General features: G+C 47.7%; 1 protein-coding gene across 8 annotated transcripts in view; it reads right to left on the bottom strand.

Moving 5' to 3' along the window:
• The window catches only part of DAG1 (dystroglycan 1), a 139,278-nt gene that overhangs the window by 29,733 nt on the left and 88,150 nt on the right, over positions 1–21,395 (bottom strand). For all 8 annotated transcript variants that reach the window (XM_034775311.1, XM_034775306.1, XM_034775304.1 and 5 more), the window contains one exon: positions 19,739–20,130. In XM_034775311.1, the coding sequence (XP_034631202.1) occupies positions 19,739–20,020 (282 nt within the window). In that variant the 5' untranslated portion in view covers positions 20,021–20,130. The remainder of the gene's footprint in view (positions 1–19,738; positions 20,131–21,395) is intronic.

Below are 21,395 nucleotides of genomic sequence, written 5' to 3'. Positions count from 1 at the left end.
CCTTACACACCCCCAAAGGGCCACGCATTCCCACTTTGCAGTCAGCAGTGACTCTCAGCCAGTGTTGTAAAACAGAAGGGTTTATTGGTTGGTGGGAACACTGTGTAGAACAGAGCTTGTTAGCACAGAAATCAGGAACATTCAGTAAAGTCCATCCTGGGGGGACCCAGAGCCCCAAGGCCCTGGCTCTCCCCACTTCCCCACGGCCAGCAGACTGTTAAGCTTCCAGCAACCCAGCTTCAGACATACCCGTTGCCCCTCCTCTATTCTTTGTGCTGTTTTCTGGGCAAAAGGGTCAGCTGGTCTCCAGCCCTTCCTCTTGCTTCATCTTGTCCCAGCCAGGCTCAGAGGTCCCTGAGAGGTCCCTGACCATCTGTTGCCAGGTTACGGAATACTTTGGCCATTAACTATGTAGAGCCAGCCACACCTGCCCACTAGGTCTCAGCAAAAAATCACGCAACCTTGTCCCACCACCTAGGTATTTGTGTAACATACAGGGGAAACTGAGGCACACAATATTCATGCAAAACATCAAGAAGAAACCTCCCACTTCATCACACAAGGTTTGAAGCCAGGGGACTGAGGCATGCCCAGGGCAAAGGGAGCCTCTCAGTGATAAAGGAGGGGTTCTAATTAGCTAAACTGGTATTATTTACAATATTTACACAACTATGGTAAGACTAATAAACTAGGGTACAGAGAAGAAATCACTGAAAAATGCCTTGCCAAAGCAAGAGGAGTCATTCCAGCAACTGTCATGGGCGGTAAGAAGAAACTGAGAGGGTGTAGAGCTGGTGGCACCCCTTACACTGGCACACATGCACGCAGCACCAGAGGGCACAAGAGCCAGCCTGATGGATACCACTGAGGGAAAAATCTCTGGCAACGGTACACACGACATGCGCACACATCTAACGTGGAATGACACGAGCAAGCACTTGAAGAATTAGCTGCGTTCACAATTTAAGGACAGCCTGGGTAGATATGACAATAGAGTTCATGAGGTTCTTTGAGTAGCACAGGCCTGGAATCTTCAGGCTCAGACACTGAACAAGAGTCAGTTTGTGAGAAGGGGGTCTTCATTTACAACTGCTACTGCTCTACAAACTGCATCTACACAGAAACATTCCTTGTCTGGCTAATGCACAAGTGGTTCAGTATGTTCACACTAGCCTTGGTGAGCCAGCTGAAGAAGCTGTCTAGACATCTCCAACTCAGCACAGACTGCCGCCAGGGCCAGAAAGGTGGCTTCTGGCCACGCAGTTGCACAAACAGATGGCTACCTCCTCAGAGGCAAGCTTTCTACGTAAGGAAAAGCTGGTTGCTGGAAGTAACTCGTAGTCAAGGGCCACCATGCATGCAGCACTCAGTCAGGAGAATAGCTTCCGGCCACAACAAGTGAAGGAAGTTGTTGAGCTAGCCACATCAGCAGGAAGCAATGCATGGTGGAACAGTGGTGGGAGGACGATTTGAGTCGTCGGTGCTATTTTTCCATCCATGGTGGCACTTAAGTGGTTATTAGGCCTGCTGAAACCCTCCTCTAGTCCAGTTATTGGACACTCTGGGGGCCGGTTAGTGGACACAGGGCTTCAAAACCTTCTAGGGGTTTTCGCTGTTTATTAGAATGCCAGCTCTCTCTAGCAAGAGTTATTCTGCTATTACTGAACAAGAGCCTCAAGACACAAAGGCTATGACTAACCTTTGGAAATTTACCAAAAACTTGAAGTCGTTTGGAGCTGCAACATAGACTAGGCTCCAGCACCTGGAACTGATCTTATAATCAGTGTAGTTAGACATCTTCAAAGCAGGTATAACAGCAGTCGTCGATACCAGAGCCTCATCTACACTGCGGTTCCAGCAGTTTGCAGCAGAATAAAAATTCAAATCAATTTGAAAACCTAAAAGTTTCTTCACTGTAGACAAAGCCAAAGCAGTTTAGTAGATTTGATCACTGAGAGACTCAAACAAGTAGAGAAGCAAAGAGGGAAAATCATTTGTAAAGAGCCACACATTCATCTACTATGATCATCGGTCACTACCCACTATGTACAGGAAGAATTGTGCAAGCCGCTCCTCGATATGAGGACAGCCTTGTGTTGAGGACTCGGATATGTGCGACACTCTGCTGGAGGGCTTTGGTTGGACAGTTGTCCTTTCCTTTTCTTGCGCAAAGCATGCCAGGGAGAAGGCTTCTAAAGTTTATATAGGCACAACCAGCAGTTGGATTCTGGTTAGCCAAAAGGGACTAAATTTAAAGAATGCAACAAATTTTACAGCACTTTAACCAGTAGGAGTCTGAAGTTTTACTCCTGCTTCTCCACTGGAATCTTACAAAAAATAAGCAGTAATACCAGGGGAGAGGTATGTGCTGCCCAGAATGTGTTATAACTCATCTCTGAAGGTCTGTTTATTTGGAGTTCTCCCTAGTCCTAGGTGTGTGTTCCCAGGGTGGGACTGGAGGGAACTCTCAGCTTGCATTCCAGGAGCTCTAGAGTGCTCCACCAGCAACAGGTAGCTTTCATCTGCTCCGGTCAAGGGATTTTACCAATCCTTAGTGCCACTATTCTGATCCTTTTTTGAACACAGGTAGAAAATCTCCCGTAGTCTGCCCTGTATCATATTGCTTCACTTCTGGAAGATTTTGTTGGGGAAACAGAGGTAAAACTAAGCGTTTGGGACTGAGCGCCGAGATACTGCCGCCAGGTATTTTCACTTGTTCTCTGAGCACCTAAGAGTAAAGTTTGTTCTGTATTCTTCACCAATACTGAACTTTCTATTATGTCTCCTTAAACAAAGAACACCTGCTACAAGCCACCTTCTTTGCCCAGTCAAATCCTTCCTAAAACTTCCGCTCAAAAGCATTAAGATTTTTTTGAAGTGGCAGATCATCCAGACATGAGCATGTCCACTGCAGTCCCCTTGTCCATGTGTGGGTGTGATAGACGGAATTAGTCTGTCAACAGCTATTACTGATGTAGAGTAGAATTAACATCAAGTATAAAAATACTGGAGCCTTATATTTAAAACTCGGATGCATGGCATACAGTGAACTGCGTTTAAGACCCTGGCTGAAGGTGTTCAACATTTGCTATGAGGTTACTTAGCATCCCAAATAGGCTTCTACAAACAGTTACCGGGGGAGGGGGGGGGAGGAGAAGAGAGAAGAGAAGAAAATGGAGGATGATGGTTCACCTGAGTGCAAACAGCTTCAAAGGGATATTCAGGCCTTGTCTACACTTGGCTCGCTCTAAATTCCCCTCTGCAATAGTACTGGGGCAGTTTACAGAAGTGGAAGCAACTGCAGGAATGCTAGTGTAGACAAGGCAACCGGAGTAGACGGCATTTCAATCACAAGTGTGTCTAGGCTTCTCTGAACGGGCTGGATGAGAATGCGATAAACATGGCATTGCCATGTCAGCACTAGAGCTCCCATTGCTGGAGCTCCCACGCAGCATAGAGGGAACTTAGCTCCCAAGCCTGTTCACACAGACCAACAGGACAGGACTTAAAACCATATAGTGGCCATGTATTAAGAATGCAGAGATACCAGGTGAGGTGAACAGGCACATCACAACCCCGAGAAGTCTCTCAGGGCTTTCAGTGTGGATGACAAGCAAGCCAGGAAGGCAGAGGCTATCTTGCAGACAGGCCTCCCAGTCAAAGGGACAGAGAAGATAGTGCTTCTCCATCATAACCGCAGCCTGTACCCTGTCTCAATTAATGGGCTGGGCCACAGTTTAAGAGATGAGCTGGAGATGGCATGGGCCTAGCTCTACTTACAGTTGAATCGTTTCAGCAGCCATTAAGTTGCCGCTGCTGGAACCTATTCAAACAGTGGATATGTTTCCTCATGTAGGTGCAGATTAGATTGCCCCAGGCAAGGTTAGACACCATAGTGATTGAAATGCTGGCAGCTGCTATTGCTCTGTCACCACTAGAGCTCTTCTTATAGACTCAGATTTTAAGGTCAGAAGGGCACATAGCAATCATCTAATCTGACCTTCTGCCCACTGCAGGCCACAGATCTCACCCACCCACTCTTGTAATAGACCCCTAACCTCTGGCTGCCTTGAAAAGCCATATGTGCTGGGGGGTGCACAAGCACCCTTGTGCAAGGTGATATCAGCTGACCAAATATAAGGAAGTTCACCCCTTTCTGGTCCTTCTCCCTAACCACAGTAGTTCTGAGGCAGACAGGAAGAAGGATGGAGAGAGCTGGAGTGCAGAGAGGAACTTTACAAGAATAGTACATAGGAGTCACAGAGTTGAAGACTAGAAGGGACCATTGGCTCATTGACTGACTTCCTGTGGGATGTCACCAACTACCCCTACATTGAGCCAGTAACTGTGGGCTACAGTATCTCTGCCAGACAGGCATACAGTCTGGATCTGAAGTCATCAAGAGATTCAGAATCCATCACTTCCCTTGGTAGTTTGTTCCAATGGTCAATCACCCTCTCCATTAAAGTGTAACCAGTGCTGTCTGAGAGCCGTTATAGATCAGAAGGGACATGGTGATCATTTAGTCTGATGTCTAGTATAACAGGCCAAAGAACTGCCCTGAATTGAACTAGAGACGATCTTTCAGAAAAACATCCACTCTTGCTGTAACAATGGCCAGTGATGGAGAATTCACCACACCCCTTGGTAAATTGTTCCAGTGCTTAATTATCCTCACCGTAAAAAAGTGCCCCATTTGCAGTCTAAGTTTGTCCAGCTTCAACCTCCAGCCACTGGATTTTGTTATACCTTTGTCTGCTAGTCTGAAGAACCCTCTCCAATGTATCAACATCCTTCTTGTAGACACCAGAACTGGACCCAGGATTCCAGCAGCAGTATCAGCAGCGCCAAATAACATAACCTCCCTATTCGATATTTTCCTGTTTATGGATCTAATAACTGCATTAGCCCTTTTGGCCAAAGCATTGTACTGGGAGCTCCTGTTCAGCTGATTATCCACAATGTCCCCCATGTCTTTTTCAGAGGACTATCTTCCCAGGATAGAGCCTTCCATCCTGTAAGTGTCTTACATTCTTTGTTCCTAGATGTATACATTTACATTTAACCATATTAAACTGCATACTGATTGCTTGTGTCCAGTTTACCAAGTGATCCAGATCACTCTGTATCAGTGACCTGTCCTCTTCATTATTTACCACTTCCCCAATCCATGTTATTTGCAAATTTCATCAGTGGTGATTGTATTCTTCCAGGTCATTGATAAAATTATTAATTAGCATAAAGCTAAGAACAGATCCCAATCTCTTCAAAGTCCTCCCAGCTCAGAGAGTATGGGGGGGGGGGTACTTTTCTTCTGTTAATGCCCTTCTTGTGGGGAGATGTGCTTCCTCCTTCTACCCAGACAGACCTCTAAGTGGGTTTGCAGTGCCAAGACAAACCTGGCATCATAGAACAGGTTGAAGTCTGTGTGAAGGACGATGGTGCCAGGTGAGGGAAGAGGTGCTAAGGTGGGTGCTTCCTGCATCCCCACCAAGGTTACTGAAGCCTCATCAGTGCTGGGTAAAGAATTCACTCCCAGTATAGGGCAGAGGAGAGTCCGGTCTCCAGGCTGTGATAGAAGATGGCACTAAAGCCAGAGTGGCACAGTGCATCTTGGTCCTCTGGTGCAGGACTTATGACATGGAGGCTGGTCTTGGTACCATTGACAGACCCAGTATCAGACTGATGAGCCTGGCGTCTCAAAGCTCTCTGCTGTACACTGGGTTACCAAGTGGGTCTGGCCCAGGCATAGAAGGTACTGAATGTAAGCATCTGTCTTTATGACTGCTGGCAGGAAGTGCAGTTCCTGAAACCTTACAGGCTCCCGACCAGCTATGGTCTCACTAAGTGGCCCAAGGGAAGGGCTATCTATACTAAGCTATCCTGTAGTACTCTGAACTAACCATTTACAAGAAAATCTTAAGCAAGACTAAGGAAAGGTCTAGTCTGAGGACATGATGGTGTATTCTGTTCACAATCTACGAGGGCGGAGAAAGAAGTATGGTTGGGGGTGCCCTTCCTGATACAGAATAGGTCGATATCACTCACATCATAAGAAATCTTATGCACTCTGCCCCAAATGGACCTGGCTCTTCTTGGCAGTTCTACAGCTCCAGGCTGGGGCACCATATCCCACAAATGGAACATGCCCAGAGACCCCCTGGAAAATGAACAAGCTTTCATATAGAAATTCATCCTCTCCCCTCAGATCTACAGATAGCCAAGAGATTTCACCAGTTCTCAGAAGTACACCTCACCTTAGTCATACAGGCCTTCATCAATCTTTAGGGCTTGACTACCTCTACCCAGGGCTTTCTAGAAGCTCCAGCTAGTGCAGAAGAGTCACTTTTCTTGTGAGTAGGAAGGGCTGGGAGCATCTTCACATCTGTATTAGCCATGACAACCCTGAAAGGGCCTCCTTGCTCACTCCACAAACTGAAGTCACAGCCCCATGAAGAAAACCTGCTGGTAAGAAAGCCGAGCTCTGAGAAGCCAAAGGGCTCAAAGAAGACCGTCCATCAGTTCTAAGGACCACATTACTAGCCCTGGAACTGGAGGCTTTTTAACTGAGGGAAGGGACTTCAAATGCAGCAAGTCCCTCATTAAACCAGACAATTAAGGCAGCCTAAAGAATCTGCCTTACCTTCACAAGTTCATGGCAAGACGAAATAGCAGCCACATGCCTGCTATTCGACACCTCACCACCCCTGGAAGGCAATCACCCTTTTACAGATATCAGTGAGAGACTTCATTGTGTCCACATCTCTTTGGTGTGCAAGGAGCACTGGTTTTGTTTTTTTAAACACTAACTTCCTGACAGATAGCTCTCTTTCACAACTGAACAGGCGAAGTTCTGGAATAGATGTGCCCCAGCGAATGCCGTTCTCACCCACTCCCATTAGGACACCTTCATTTTCCAGATGTGCTCATGTTTCCTGTAAGGGAACTATTCGGAGTACAAAGATTCCCTCTGCCAGGGCGGCTGTTTCACAGGAAGGTCACTACAAAACATTGAGTGTCCCCAGAAAGGCTCCCTTCAGCAGCTCACACTGCCAACTTGAAAAGGGTTTGTTCAGTCGCATTGTTCTGACTGGAACAAGCTGCATGCCTGCGTGGAGTTCAAATCCCTGCCCACTGCCCACACCCTGATTCTTCTCACTCACAAAGAAACAGCACAGGAAAAGCCCTGAACAGCTTTCAGAAAGGGAAGTTTGTCTCTTCTCTAGTCATGGCCTTTTAATAAGCCAAAGGCCAGAGGTGAGCAGAACTACCCCACAATGCTTGTGCCAAGTGCTGTGATCTCACAGCTAACCCCCGCCCCCCCACTCACTACAAGCTCAGCAGATATGCAGCAGGCTGATGTGTGAGCTGGCAGTAGGGTTAGCTAAGCCTAAACCAGTGACCTCCAGCCAGCCTGTGTACTAACACGTTCTACTCCCCATGGGCCACCCTCATCCTCCCAAACACTGGAGGAAGGAATCCAGAACAGTGGTGCTGAGACAAAACAAGGAACTTCCAGGCCTGCCCAAGAAGCTTGTTATAATTAGACTGAGTCATACTTTCCAGCTCTTCAAATCCACAGCTCGTTACTGAGAGTTCACTGAAAATACCCAATTCCCTCACCCTGGCTCACTACAGAAAAACAGACAATGAACCACTATCAACAAATCTTATCTCAGGATCCCAGCATTAGAGTTAAGCAGATCCCTTCCCAAGAGCTCCTGTGACCGGATCCAACCAGAGACTGCTGTTGAGCCCAAGATATACAGGAGTAAACAGCCACAGGTGCTCTTGAAGCTACTGCAGCACTGCTCTTTACATCTGAATCAGGGAGAATTATTCCCCTGGTCCCAGGTGTTCCTAAGGGCTGGTCCCCACTTAGTCCGGACTTACCGCGGTCCAGACGCAGCCGGAAGTCTCCCCCCGTCGATGCCGCGTACTCCTCTCGGCGAGCTGGAGTACCGGCGCCGACTGTGAGCACTTCCGGGATCGATCCGGGATCGATTTATCACGTCTTAACCAGACGCGATAAATCGATCACAGAACATCAATGGCGTGCCGCCGGACCAGCCGGTAAGTGAAGACTAGGCCTAACTCTAAAGCCACCACAACTTAGCACAACACCTGCCCACGGCTCCAACTGGCAATGCTTTTTGTCTGTACCAAACCTCCTCCAAGAAATGCTGGTGATGGGTCACATTCAGTTAGCAATCCCTGCACTAAGCTCCTTAGAGGGAGAATAGAATGATTTCAGACCTTTCTTTCAAGGAATTCAGCAGAACTCACACCCACCACCAAGTCTAAATGCTTCAGAAGTCTGCCTCTCTCAGTGAAACTGTTACATTACCAGGGACAGGCAGGGGACCTGTGCACACACCACACTTATAGCAGATAATAAATCTAGTATGGTTTCTGCAAATCAGTCCCTATAGATCCTAGAGAATGAACTCTCTAATATCCAATAAGAATAAACCCGTTAAAAAAAAAAAGTCTTTTCACCAGATGGCAAACAGAGTGCTCATTGGGCTTGGGTCAAAAGCAGCCTCCTGTTTAAGGAGCAAAGCTGCTTTGCACAGATTTATATCCAAATGTTCCAACAGTCACAGAAACACTGTTTAACAGAATCAAGTAAATTAACCCACGAAATTAAAAGGAGTCAGTGTCATCCTGAGTGACTCACTGGCATGGAGCTGTGAGTGGCTGTCTCACTGTGCACCAACAGCACCCTTCTCAGAGTGCTGCTGACCCTATGCTCTTTGGAAAGGACCCTATACCAGGAGCTACAGACTGAGCAACGGAAGATAGAAAAACGGATCCATACTTGAGGTCATTTCCTTTCTACTAGTAGGACAATCTATAGAATCAGAATCTTATGCTAGGTCTGCAGTCTCACTGCCATGCCAGAGACAGTCCCACACTTGGCACACCCCCTTCCCAGAGCCTGCCAGCAAAGACTACCTTGATCAATATTCAGATTATAGTACTAAAGAGATGCAACATTTCTGTTGATAGCAACAAACTGTAGTACACAAACTTGTCTGCTACAGGACCTACAGATTACTTCACCACCACACTGGCTATTGATTCTATTTCACCCAGCCTGTGCTGGATTTGTGCAACTTCCTACCAGAAGAACATTTTGGTTAAGCACAGAAATTCTCCTATTCTGCTGAGAGTGAAGGGCTGCCAATCTCTGCAGTGGGATTGCGAATCAGCAGCAAGTATGACACCGCGGAGATAAATAAATATTTAAGAGTTTAGTCTCAGTGCACACAACAGCCTTCTGATGCTCACATGTCCCTCTTGTAGACCTTCATGCTGGTACAGAGAGAAAGCCAGGAAGCTGCCTCGCATCTCGTTGTACAAAACATACATGTTTTCAGCCCACATTGTGGACACTGCTCTCAGCAAATGTGCTCTGGCATTGGTAGGTTGAGTTAAATCTTGGACTCTATCCATCCAGCGTGCTCTACCTGATCTATCTTGAATGAGAGGCCTTTGAAACCTTCATATATTTCCCCACAGGGGAGAGTGCAGTTAGGGTATTGCATTGTCAGAGGTGGGTGATCAGGATACCTCTTGGAGATCCTGTGGCATCAGCATCTTTCCAGTAGGTATAAAGGTTTAGGACAGAATGGGGAAACATGATCTCCCTGCAGTCTGAGGAAGAATGTGTACCTGGAGAACAATGCCAGGTTCATTAGAAGACCCAGCCTTTTCTGAGAAGAACATACAATAGTGGGGTTCAATGCACAGAGCTCCCACCTACAGGCTCTTTTGAGATGGCTACTCATTAAGAATGCCAGAGACTGAAAGAAGAGAATTTCCTTCTTCAGTGACTCAGATGCATGTTTGTGAGAACATTTAACATTCGTCTGTGATCCCAGGGCTCTGCTCCACATACTGCAGGGTAAGCTGATGAGTGAGGCTGGCTTACAGAGCCATCTGATGTCCAGCTTTCTCCTACTTACTTCTACCAAAATGTTAGTGAGAATGACCTTTTAGAGTCATTGATAACCCTCCCTGTAGGAGCTCAGGTGGTGTCACATTCTGGCTAAAGAAAGCATTTGAGGGTGGTCTCTACACTAATGCAAAAATCCCAACCAAGTCAGATTAAGCACTGGGACATCTTGAAGCCAGACTTGAGTGAATACCCTGTCTTTTGTAAGATTTCCTCTGAAAGCCCAGGCAGCTAGGATCAACTTTCCTGGATTGTGATGGAATACCAGTCCCTGAAAGAGGGCTATAGTCATGCTGACTAGGCCTGAAAGTCATAGCCCCATACATTGCCAGAGAAGGCCATCCGTAGGACTGCTGTCTTCTCCTTGATATTCTGAACTGTTCTGGACAGAAACGGGACAAGAGAAAAGGTATGTAGAAGGCACTCTGGGTACATTTTCAGGAAGTATCCTTTGGTACTGGTTTGGTCCCTCTCAGGAGAAAGGGAGGGAGTGGGGTCTTACTATTAAATCTGGAAGTAAAAGTCCATTGGCGGTTTGCCGAGATGTCCAGTTAGGTGGGGGAAAGTCTCAAAATAGAGACACCCGCCCTCAGCAGCTCTACTAGTGTTCTGTTAGTCTGCTCCAGTGCTTAGCTCTCCTTCAGCATGAAGTGCACACAGGGATGAGATACTCTCCTGCCTAGGAAAGTAAGACTTGTAAGGAAGGGGATCAGGTCCCGGCATTTAATACTTATCATGGTGGATGTGATGCTCATCATTACTAGGACACTCTTGGTGCATTCAGGGGATGCTGTGCTTTGAGACCATGTCATATATCATTCTGCTCCAGCCAGCTGCTGCTGTGCTCTCCTCCCTGTGACGTTTCCTTGATCACCCTTCTGCTGGTAATGTGCTCCCAGCCCTCTAGACGCATACCTAGAAGTCACTGATTCTTTCTAGTTCAAAAATTCCTGCAGTTCTATTGACCTACACCCATCAGCAGAGAGCGACCTCAACGACAGCACATGAGAGCAGCTTGGAGTGATGACAGGAGGAAGAGGTTAATGTGAACTTCTTCCTGTGAGTGCTGCTGGAACAATGGCTAGCCCAAAGTGTAGGAACAGTGGAAGTATTGACCACAACAAACACAGCTATGGACTATTCAAAGAACTATTATATAGGGATGTGGTAACATGCCTCATTTTGATCTATAGGAGAGAAAACCCCTTGGGAGTTAGCTACTAGGGAAGGCTTTAAATGTCTCCATCTTGAACTGTGGCTTTGAGGAGCTTGTTAGGTCCAGCTTATCATTCCTGACTTCCTGGGGACCAGGAAGAAAAAGAGTATAGGTCATTATCTTTCTGATCTGCTTTACTGCCCTAATTGGGAGACGTTTAATGACTGTTTTGGCCTGATTTTCATTAGGGCTTGAGCTCCCTCTGTACTGGCTACGAAGGGATTGGCTCTTTTGAATCCATAACTACTACATACATTGGTTTGCTGAGAGCTCCAGCTGAGCAGCACAAATTGTCTAGGGTTGCATGAGATGCAACAGCAAATAAATGCCAGAGTTCTTCCAGGTGCACCTAGTCCACAGGATTTCCTAACCTCAAGAGGGATGGATTCGGATAGGGAATCTGTCCAGGCCAAAATCGCCCCAGCAAAACAAGTGGAAACTGCTGATGCCCTTCCACTACTAAAGTTGCCTACCTATGTCTTCAGTAAGGAATCTTTTGCGAACAGGGGCTGCTAACAGGGAGTTTCGCAAGGGAGTTCTCCAGGTGAAGGAGGAGCAATACAGCACCCTTTTGGGGTAAGTGACTGTCTGTAGTGTGTGTTTGTTTGTGTTTGAGGGTTACTTGCTGTGTGCTGAGCTTGTGTTTGTCAGTCTGTTTGTTTGTTTTGGTTGTTTGAAGGACCATGTGCTGTGGCTGGCAGTTGGAAGCTGTGAGCTTCAAAGGAAGGTTTGAAAGCTAGAAGCCTCTGGTAAGTGGCTGAGCCTTAATCAGTGGGCGGGGCATTCATACAGGCCAGGGCTTTATAAAGCAGAGCACAAGCGACTAGGGAGCTTTTGCAAACAGGGGCTGCTAACAGGGAGTTTCGCAAGGGAGTTTGGAAGGGGAGCAGGAAGGGGGCGAGGGTCCCTTGCCGGTTCTATCTGTTTTCTCTTTATTCCCCTTAATACCTATAAACCAACTACATTCAAAACTTCTTACTTAAACAACCCTTTCAGCGGACAGGGGGCTGCAGACGGGAGTTTGACAGAGGGAGGCTTACGATGGTTAGGAAGACCCGCAACACCTGTGCCAGCACTGCTTCTGTCTCCTCCACATGTGCCTGTAGCCAGACAGAGCGCCTGAGCATGGATGCTTCTACCCAGATCCTGGTGTGGTTTTGCGGAGACTGTAACTTGCAATTTCCACTTACTGATATCCAGGCTGGGGGGACCATCCAATGTGAGAGGACCCTGCTGGTGGAATCTCTCAGGCAGCAGGTGGGAGAGCTACAGGAGGAGGTTGCTAGGTTGAGGAGCATCCGAATCCACGAGCAATTCCTCGACAGTGTCCATGTGGAGACAGCTGAGGTAGCTGTCCCAGTACACAGGACTGCTGATACACCACTGGTGGAGGAGGAGATGGCTCAGGGTGGACACTGGCAGCTGGTTACTTCTGGCAGCAGGCAGTGCTCCACCCCTGCTCCGAACCCTCCTGCCGTGGTAATAGGTAACCGTTATGCTCTTCTTGATACAGGAAAGAAGGAATCACTCCCTACAGTAAAGGAGGAGAAGCCTCGTACCCCTAAGGCTGGGAGGTCTGCTGCCACCACTGCGAATAGGAAACGTAGGGTAGTGGTGGTCGGAGACTCTCTGCTGAGGGGGACGGAGGGGCCCATCTGTCGCCCTGACATTTCATCTCGGGAGGTATGCTGCCTGCCGGGAGCCTGTATCCAAGACGTTACGGAGGCATTGTCGAGGATTATCCAGCCCTCTGACTACTACCCCATGCGACTCATCCATGTGGGCACAAATGATACTGCGCGGTGTGACACTGAGCGGATCAAGAGTGACTACAGGGCTCTGGGAGTACAGGTGAAGGAGTTTGGAGCGCAGGTGGTATTCTCTTCAATTCTTCCTGTCAAAGGCAGGGGCCCGGGCAGAGACAGATGCATCATAGAGGTGAATGCCTGGCTGTGAAGATGGTGTCGCCAGGAGGGCTTTGGCTTCCTAGACCACAGGATGCTATTCGAGGAAGGACTGCTAGGCAGAGATGGCGTTCACCTTTCGAGGAGAGGAAAGATCCTATTTGGACACAGACTGGCTAACCTAGCGAGGAGGGCTTTAAACTAGGTTCGACGGGGACAGGTGAGCAAAGCCCAGAGGTAAGTGGGGAACATGGAGACCGGGGAGATGTGTCGGAAACGAGAGGGAGTGTGGGCTATATTGGCAGAGAGAAAGGAGGGTCAGGACAAAACTGGGAGGAAAGATCAAACCAGTATCTTAGATGCCTATATACAAATGCGAGAAGTATGGGGAATAAGCAGGAAAAACTGGAAGTGCTAATAAATAAATACAACTATGACATTGTTGGCATCACTGAAACTTGGTAGGATAATACACATGATTGGAATGTTGGTGTGGATGGGTACAGCTTGCTCAGGAAGGATAGACAGGGGAAAAAGGGAGGAGGTGTTGCCTTATATATTAAAAATGTACACACTTGGACTGAGGTAGAGATGGACATAGGAGACGGAAGTGTTGAGAGTTAGGCTAAAAGGGGCAAAAAACAAGGGAGATGTCATGCTAGGAGTCTACTACAGGCCACCTAACCAGGTGGAAGAGGTGGATGAGGCTTTTTTTAAGCAACTAACAAAATCATCCAAAGCCCAAGATTTGGTGGTGATGGGCGACTTCAACTATCCGGATATATGTTGGGAAAATAACACAGCGGGGCACAGACTATCCAACAAATTCCTGGACTGCATTGGAGACAACTTTTTATTTCAGAAGGTTGAAAAAGCTACTAGGGGGGAAGCTGTTCTAGACTTGATTTTAACAAATAGGGAGGAACTCGTTGAGAATTTGAAAGTAGAAGGCAGCCTGGGTGAAAGTGATCATGAAATCATAGAGTTTGCAATTCTAAGGAAGGGTAGAAGGGAGAACAGCAAAATAGAGACAATGGATTTCAGGAAGGCAGATTTTGGTAAGCTCAGAGAGCTGATAGGTAAGGTCCCATGGGAATCAAGACTGAGGGGAAAAACGACTGAGGAAAGTTGGCAGTTTTTCAAAGGGACACTATTAAGGGCCCAAAAGCAAGCTATTCCGCTGGTTAGGAAAGATAGAAAATGTGGCAAAAGACCACCTTGGCTTAACCACGAGATCTTGCATGATCTAAAAAATAAAAAGGAGTCATAAAAAAATGGAAACTAGGACAGATTACAAAGGATGAATATAGGCAAACAACACAGGAATGCAGGGGCAAGATTAGAAAGGCAAAGGCACAAAATGAGCTCAAACTAGCTACGGGAATAAAGGGAAACACGAAGACTTTTTATCAATACATTAGAAGCAAGAGGAAGACCAAAGACAGGGTAGGCCCACTGCTTAGTGAAGAGGGAGAAACAGTAACAGGAAACTTGGAAATGGCAGAAATGCTTAATGACTTCTTTGTTTCGGTCTTCACCGAGAAGTCTGAAGGAATGCCTAACATAGTGAATGCTAATGGGAAGGGGGTAGGTTTAGCAGATAAAATAAAAAAAGAACAAGTTAAAAATCACTTAGAAAAGTTAGATGCCTGCAAGTCACCAGGGCCTGATGAAATGCATCCTAGAATACTCAAGGATGCTAATAGAGGAGATATCTGAGCCTCTAGCTATTATCTTTGGAAAATCATGGGAGACGGGAGAGATTCCAGAAGACTGGAAAAGGGCAAATATAGTGCCCATCTATAAAAAAGGGAAATAAAAACAACCCAGGAAACTACAGATCAGTTAGTTTAACTTCTGTGCCAGGGAAGATAATGGAGCAAGTAATTAAGGAAATCATCTGAAAACACTTGGAAGGTGGTAAGGTGATAGGGAACAGCCAGCATGGATTTGTGAAGAACAAATCATGTCAAACCAATCTGATAGCTTTCTTTGATAGGATAAACGAGCCTTGTGGATAAGGGTGAAGCTGTGGATGTGGTATACCTAGACTTTAGTAAGGCATTTAATACAGTCTCGCATGATATTCTTATCGATAAACTAGGCAAATACAATTTAGATGGGGCTACTATACGGTGGGTGCATAACTGGCTGGATAACTGTACTCAGAGAGGTGTTATTAATGGTTCCCAATCCTGCTGGAAAGGCATAACGAGTGGGGTACCGCAGGGGTCTGTTTTGGGACCGGCACTGTTCAATATCTTCATCAACGACTTAGATATTGGCATAGAAAGTACGCTTATTAAGTTTGCGGAAGATACCAAACTGGGAGGGATTGCAACTGCTTTGGAGGACAGGGTCATAATTCAAAAAATGATCTGGACAAATTGGAGAAAAGGGCTGAGGTAAACAGGATGAAGTTTAACAAAGACAAATGCAAAGTGCTCCACTTAGGAAGGAAAAATCAGTTTCACACATACAGAATGGGAAGAGACTGTCTAGGAAGGAGTACGGCAGAAAGGGATCTAGGGGTTATAGTGGACCACAAGCTAAATATGAATCAACAGTGTGATGCTGTTGCAAAAAAAGCAAACATGATTCTGGGATGTATTAACAGGTGTGTTGTGAGCAAGACACGAGAAGTCATTCTTCCACTCTACTCTGGTTAGGCCTCAGCTGGAGTATTGTGTCCAGTTCTGGGCACCGCATTTTAAAAAGGATGTGGAGAAATTGGAAAGGGTCCAGAGAAGAGCAACAAGAATGATTAAAGGTCTTGAGAACATGACCTATGAAGGAAGGCTGAAAGAATTGGGTTTGTTTAGTTTGGAAAAGAGAAGACTGAGAGGGGACATGATAGCAGTTTTCAGGTATTTAAAAGGGTGTCATAAGGAGGAGGGAGAAAACTTGTTCACCTTAGCCTCTAAGGATAGAACCAGAAGCAATGGGTTTAAACTGCAGCAAGGGAGGTCTAGGTTGGACATTAGGAAAAAGTTCCTAACTGTCAGGGTGGTTAAACACTGGAATAAATTGCCTAGGGAGGCTGTGGAATCTCCATCTCTGGAGATATTTAAGAGTAGGTTAGATAAATGTCTATCAGGGATGGTCTAGACGGTATTTGGTCCTGCCATGCAGGCAGGGGACTGGACTCGATGACCTCTCGAGGTCCCTTCCAGTCCTAGAATCTATGAATCCCCTCTCCTTCGGAAGGAAGTCCTCCACACACAGTAAGTATGGATGCATCCTTACCAGCGCAGAGATCCGTATTAAATCAATGTAGGGTAAACCCATGAAAGTCTCACATAGACAAGGCCTAAGTCTGATTTTAAAATCAATTTAAGTTGAAGTGCAACTTCTGTGTTTAGACTAGTCCTCTGACACACCTGAAAACCACTCAGACTTCACTGCACCACAGCCCAGTAACCCTCCTCCAGCACCTTCCAGCTGAGGAGCTGGAAGCACTTTCCCTGGGAGGCAGGGAAGCATTACAACATCCAGCTACGGAACCTCTTAGTGCTTCCATGCAGGTTCAATCGCCCCTGCATGCTCTACCTGCCCCATAATCCCAAGAATGTGTGCTCAGTGCTCCCCCAAACCTGCCACACCCCCACATGGACAGTCAGTGCTACCCCCAATCCTACATGTGCTCCTCTGAGAACACCCTGTCCAGAGCCCACTCCCGTGCATTCCTAGTTAAAGAGGGTGTGTACTTCAGTAAAGCAGCCAGTACGAGACATTGGTCAGGAAGTGGTTTCTCAGACAGATAGGGGTTCCTAGAGAACAACTCACACCTTGGGCTGCACTGGGAAGCCAGGGAATTTGATCAGCAGGAGTCTGTGCATTTAGAGACAAAAATCCAAAGTTGACTGTTGGCCTGCACTTGTATTTTCGTTGATAAAACAGATGATGCTAGCTGACAATTTGCTTAGCACCCGCAGCTCCCCAGACTCCCTGGAGTTTGGGTCCTAAGCAGCCAAGAACCAGGCTTTCACATGGCAGTGGTCAGATGAGGAGAGCAGGCAGCATGACTCAGGCCACCAGGGCATGTCCTAGCTTCCACCTGGACAACTTTCATCAGCCCCACAGTGCTGCAGCCTTCAGTTCAAAGCAGATGACAGTCCTCTAGCTCTTCTAAACATGGAACTCACCCAGCACCTTTCTCCTCCCCACCCGACCCAGAATCCAGGTGTTCCAGATTCACTTTTTAGATCTCCAGCTTATCACTCGCACTCCTCAGCATCAGGACTCTTAGTAGTGCAAATGGGACCTACTCACACTTCACTTTCCTGATCCAGATTCCTTAGCGCTGTGATCTGTGTCCTCTGGCTCTAGAGCAAACCTGCCTATAAGGAGAAGTTGACAAGTCCAAGATTTTCTTCCTTCTCCCCGCCCCAGTTCCTTTCTGACCACTTGAAAAATAGCAAACACGTAATTCTCTCAGGTTTAGACTGGGAAATGCTCCAGCCCCAGCTGTCAGTGAATCTAGAAAAGCATGGGCACAGGAGCAGTCTTCCCTGCACCCAGCCTGGAGAGGACTCCTCACCAGTAGTGAATAGTGACATCCTGATAGTCTCTCTCACTATCCTTTCCTTGCCTAGCCAGTGTCACTTTCACACTTCCATTTCTTGCAGCTACAGCACCTGGAAGTTCTGAAGGCAATAGACTCAAAGCTTGTGGACAGGCAGATGGTTTGATCATAGCTCCTCTCAGACAAGAAGTGTCCCCAGCTCTCCCCACGGGACATAGGGCGAGGGGAGGACACATTGTGTCAAATGGAGTTGAGAGCCATAGCCATAAAACAGGGTCTGGGCTATGGCACCACATCAGTGCCCAATATTTTGTTCCCATGGTAAAACAAGTCACCCCATGGTATCAGAGGATCAATCAAGGATTTGGGCTATGGGAGGCTGAGGGTCACTGTCCTTCAGTGATTCATGTGCCCCTTCCTCGGGCATCTGGGTGCATGGCAGGTTAAATGCAACCAGATATTGAACCAAATCAGCTCCTACAGAGGGGATCAGACCTCATCTATTCTTCACTCTGGGATGAAGGAGTTCAATTCAGTAAGAAATAAACAGTTGTAACACCCAAGGAGATTACCTAGATTCCTGGGGCTCTGTCTGCTGGCAGCTCAGGGAGAGGCACACCATCCCTGGTAGGAAGGGGGAGCCAAGGCAGACTCAGTCTGCCCAGCAACCAATAGGGAGTTCAGGAAAGGGGAGAAGCCATTTTTGAGTCAGTCTGGAGCCAGTCAGGGCAAGAGACGGACTGGCTGTGTGGGGAGCTGGAGTCCCAGGCCTGCAATGCAGGGTTCCCCCTGAGAACTGGCCTCTAGAGACCTGAAAGCAAGATTCCCTCAGCTGGGCTTTCCCCTCTTCACTGATGACTCCCAGTTTGTAGAGTTTTGCTGGGAAACTTCCCCAGCCAGGCTGAGTTAGCCCTCCCTTCCAGCTCCCTAGGGGAAACCAGTCACCATATGATCAGCTCTGCTCTGGCTGCTAGTCCAGGGCTGCTGCCTGCTGTGAGTGTGTCTGGATGCTGGGCTAGGAAACTACAGTTTAGATTTTAGTATAGTTGTGTAATCTGCACCTTGAGCCCTGCACCCCTTTGTGGTGAGGGGAAATTCTGGGACCAGAAGCAGCCTGACTCCTGTCTGAAGAGGATCCCTGCCAACAGAGATCAGCCTCTCTGCAGTGACTGAGGAAGCTAGAGTCAGCTCTGAATCTGAAGATCATTCATGGAGTTTGTGAGTGCACCATCTTTTAGTCAGTCACTCAGGGAACTTGTTTTGGGGACCCCTTACTCCCTGAACTGTGTCCTCAAGCCAGGGAGTAAGGATTTGGGGATTTTATAACCTGATGCATATTAAACCTGTGGAGGGACTTACCACCTCCTCCTACTTGAGAATCCTTTGGGCTGTACTGAACTCAGTCAGCCACACTGCTAAACCACTGCTGAGAAGAATTTTGTGGTCATAGATCATCAAGGGCCCCAAAAAGTACACGTATCAACGGGACACTAATCTTATATTTGCTACATCAGGTCACGTGACTGGGGAAAGTCACGGGTATTATCAGTGTGGGCACCGGTCACCCTAACAATAGTGTTTTACCCTGTCATGTTATATTTGTCTCCTGTTTAATATAATTATTGTGTTGAATATGTTGTATGTGTGTGTGTTATTTCTTGAAAGTCTCCAACTATCTGGCAAGTAAGTGGGGATTACCCTGTAATTAGAATTTTCCTTCCAAGCTGCCCTGGTGACCCTGCCAGGAAGGAGCGAGGGGGGTGGAGGCACCGCCAAATAAATTCATAGGAAAAAATAAAGAAGATACAGCCTGCTGAGTGAGTTGCGGAATCCAGAAGAACCCAGACCTGTCCATCAACACCTGTAAGCAGATTGGCATTAAATAAGGTAACCGGGTGAAGAGGGGGCACTACACAGTGAATTTCCAGAAGAGGGAAATGGATGTTTCTTCCTCCCAGCTATCACCAAATCCAACAGCCTCCCCCTTTCTCCCGTCTGAATCATGACCACTTATGACCTATCCGTCCAAACCCATGTGTCACACTGGTGCGGAGACAGGCCCAGTCCCTCCCCAGGGCATGACTGCAAGGAAGGGAATTGTGAGATATGAGGCTGGCTGATGCATTTCTCACCTGCACCATTTCTCCATTGGAAGCAATTAAATCTGTGGGGATGGTGACTCTGAAGGAGCGTCCCACCACAGCAGAGCTGTCTGGAATCCCCACCACTGCTGGGACCGTCTCACGGAGATCTGACAGCACAGAATGCATGGAGGCCTCTAACTGGTTTTCCCAGTCCTGTACAACTTCGGAAGGTTCACTGGGCCAATGGCATTGAACAAAGGTAGCCACCACCAGAAGCGTAAGCAAAGTCCTCCCCAGCAGAGGGAGAAGCAGTACAAATCCCACAGTCATTTTTCCTGCAGACTCCAATACTGTATTCCACTCAGAAAGGGAGCCCTGAAAGCCTGTGTGCTGGCTCCTCAAGCTCCTCACAGCAGCTTCATCCTGGGAGTCTCCCGAACCTGAGAGAGAAAGAAGAGGCCAGGTCAGCACATGAAAGATGCCTGTTTAAGAGCACTGAAGAACAAAAGAGAAGCCCATTTGCCTAATGCTGCCGCCCTCCCTCCCAACTTTGCTGTGCAAATGCAAGAGGCCCATTCCCAGTGGAGAAAAAGTGCCTTTAGCAGCCCGTGCTCACACTGGAGTACAACCACTCAATGGAAACAAGGACCCTTCCTCCTCTCCACCCTCAGCCACCAACTGCTGGAGCCTGAGCACTCAGTGATTCAGTGAGGAACACTGCAGGGTGTGAGCAGGAGGAACTGATTCAGTGACAGAAGCTACACTGGAACTAGGTGACCTTTCCAGGAAAGCTGCAGTCAAGCTAGGACATCAATGAATTTAAATGCTAATTACACAGAACAAGACCCTGAAGAGATGTACACCAGTGTGAGCAGGAAGCTGCCACCTTGACAGTCTGGGGCAGGACAGATGATTCTGCTCCGAAGGCCCAGGAGTCCCCTCAACCAGATCTGTCCCCAACTCAAGCTTTCAGTGTTAGGCATATGTGCAGAACAGACCCTCTTGGCTAGCAATGCACAGCCAAATCTGGTGTGGGGGCAATAAGCATGCAGTGGGACCCCCAGCGCCCTCCCTACACATGCAGGACGCTCCCCTCCCTATCATACCCCCCCAGTCCCCACTCCACTCCTCCCCGTATACTGTCCTGCCCCCCTCCCCACATAGGGTGGGCACTACTGCTCCTTCCCAGCACTGTGCCAGGATCAGATGCTGTCCATTCCTTGTTCACACGGACCTGCCTTCAATGTCTCTTATTTACCTGCTTGTTCTTTCTCCCCCCACCTTTGCGGTCCCTTCTCTCCCCTTTGGTGCCCCAACTCCCATCTTTTGCTCTCCTCTTCCTTCCTAGTTCATTCCCTCCCTTTGTTCCTTCCCCTTTCCCCTCAGTGCTCACAGCTTGTGTAGGCCCAGAGTGATAGCCAGAGATCTGCAATGCAGCTCCCCATGTCATGGCTGCTCCTCTCATGAATTGTGTCTATCCAACAAGTTTCTCCACTGCACTTGTGTTGTGCTGCAGCTTCTTCCCTCAGGAAGCCCTTGGGAGTCTTTACCGCAAGGTGGCACAAGAAGATGCAGGCCCCCCCATCTCCCGATGCCGGACTGGGCAGTGCTCAATGCTGGGCTAGAGGGTCAAGAATCAGGACACAATGGCTCAAGTAGAAGCTGCTTAACCCTGTGAGACACTGCTAAGGGATGAGGCTTTCTT

This window comes from Trachemys scripta, chromosome 7, assembly GCF_013100865.1.
Source record: "Trachemys scripta elegans isolate TJP31775 chromosome 7, CAS_Tse_1.0, whole genome shotgun sequence".
NCBI classification, from domain to species: domain Eukaryota; kingdom Metazoa; phylum Chordata; order Testudines; family Emydidae; genus Trachemys; species Trachemys scripta.
The sequence above is the reverse complement of the archived record's forward strand: the minus strand, read 5'-3'. Positions and strand labels throughout refer to the sequence as shown.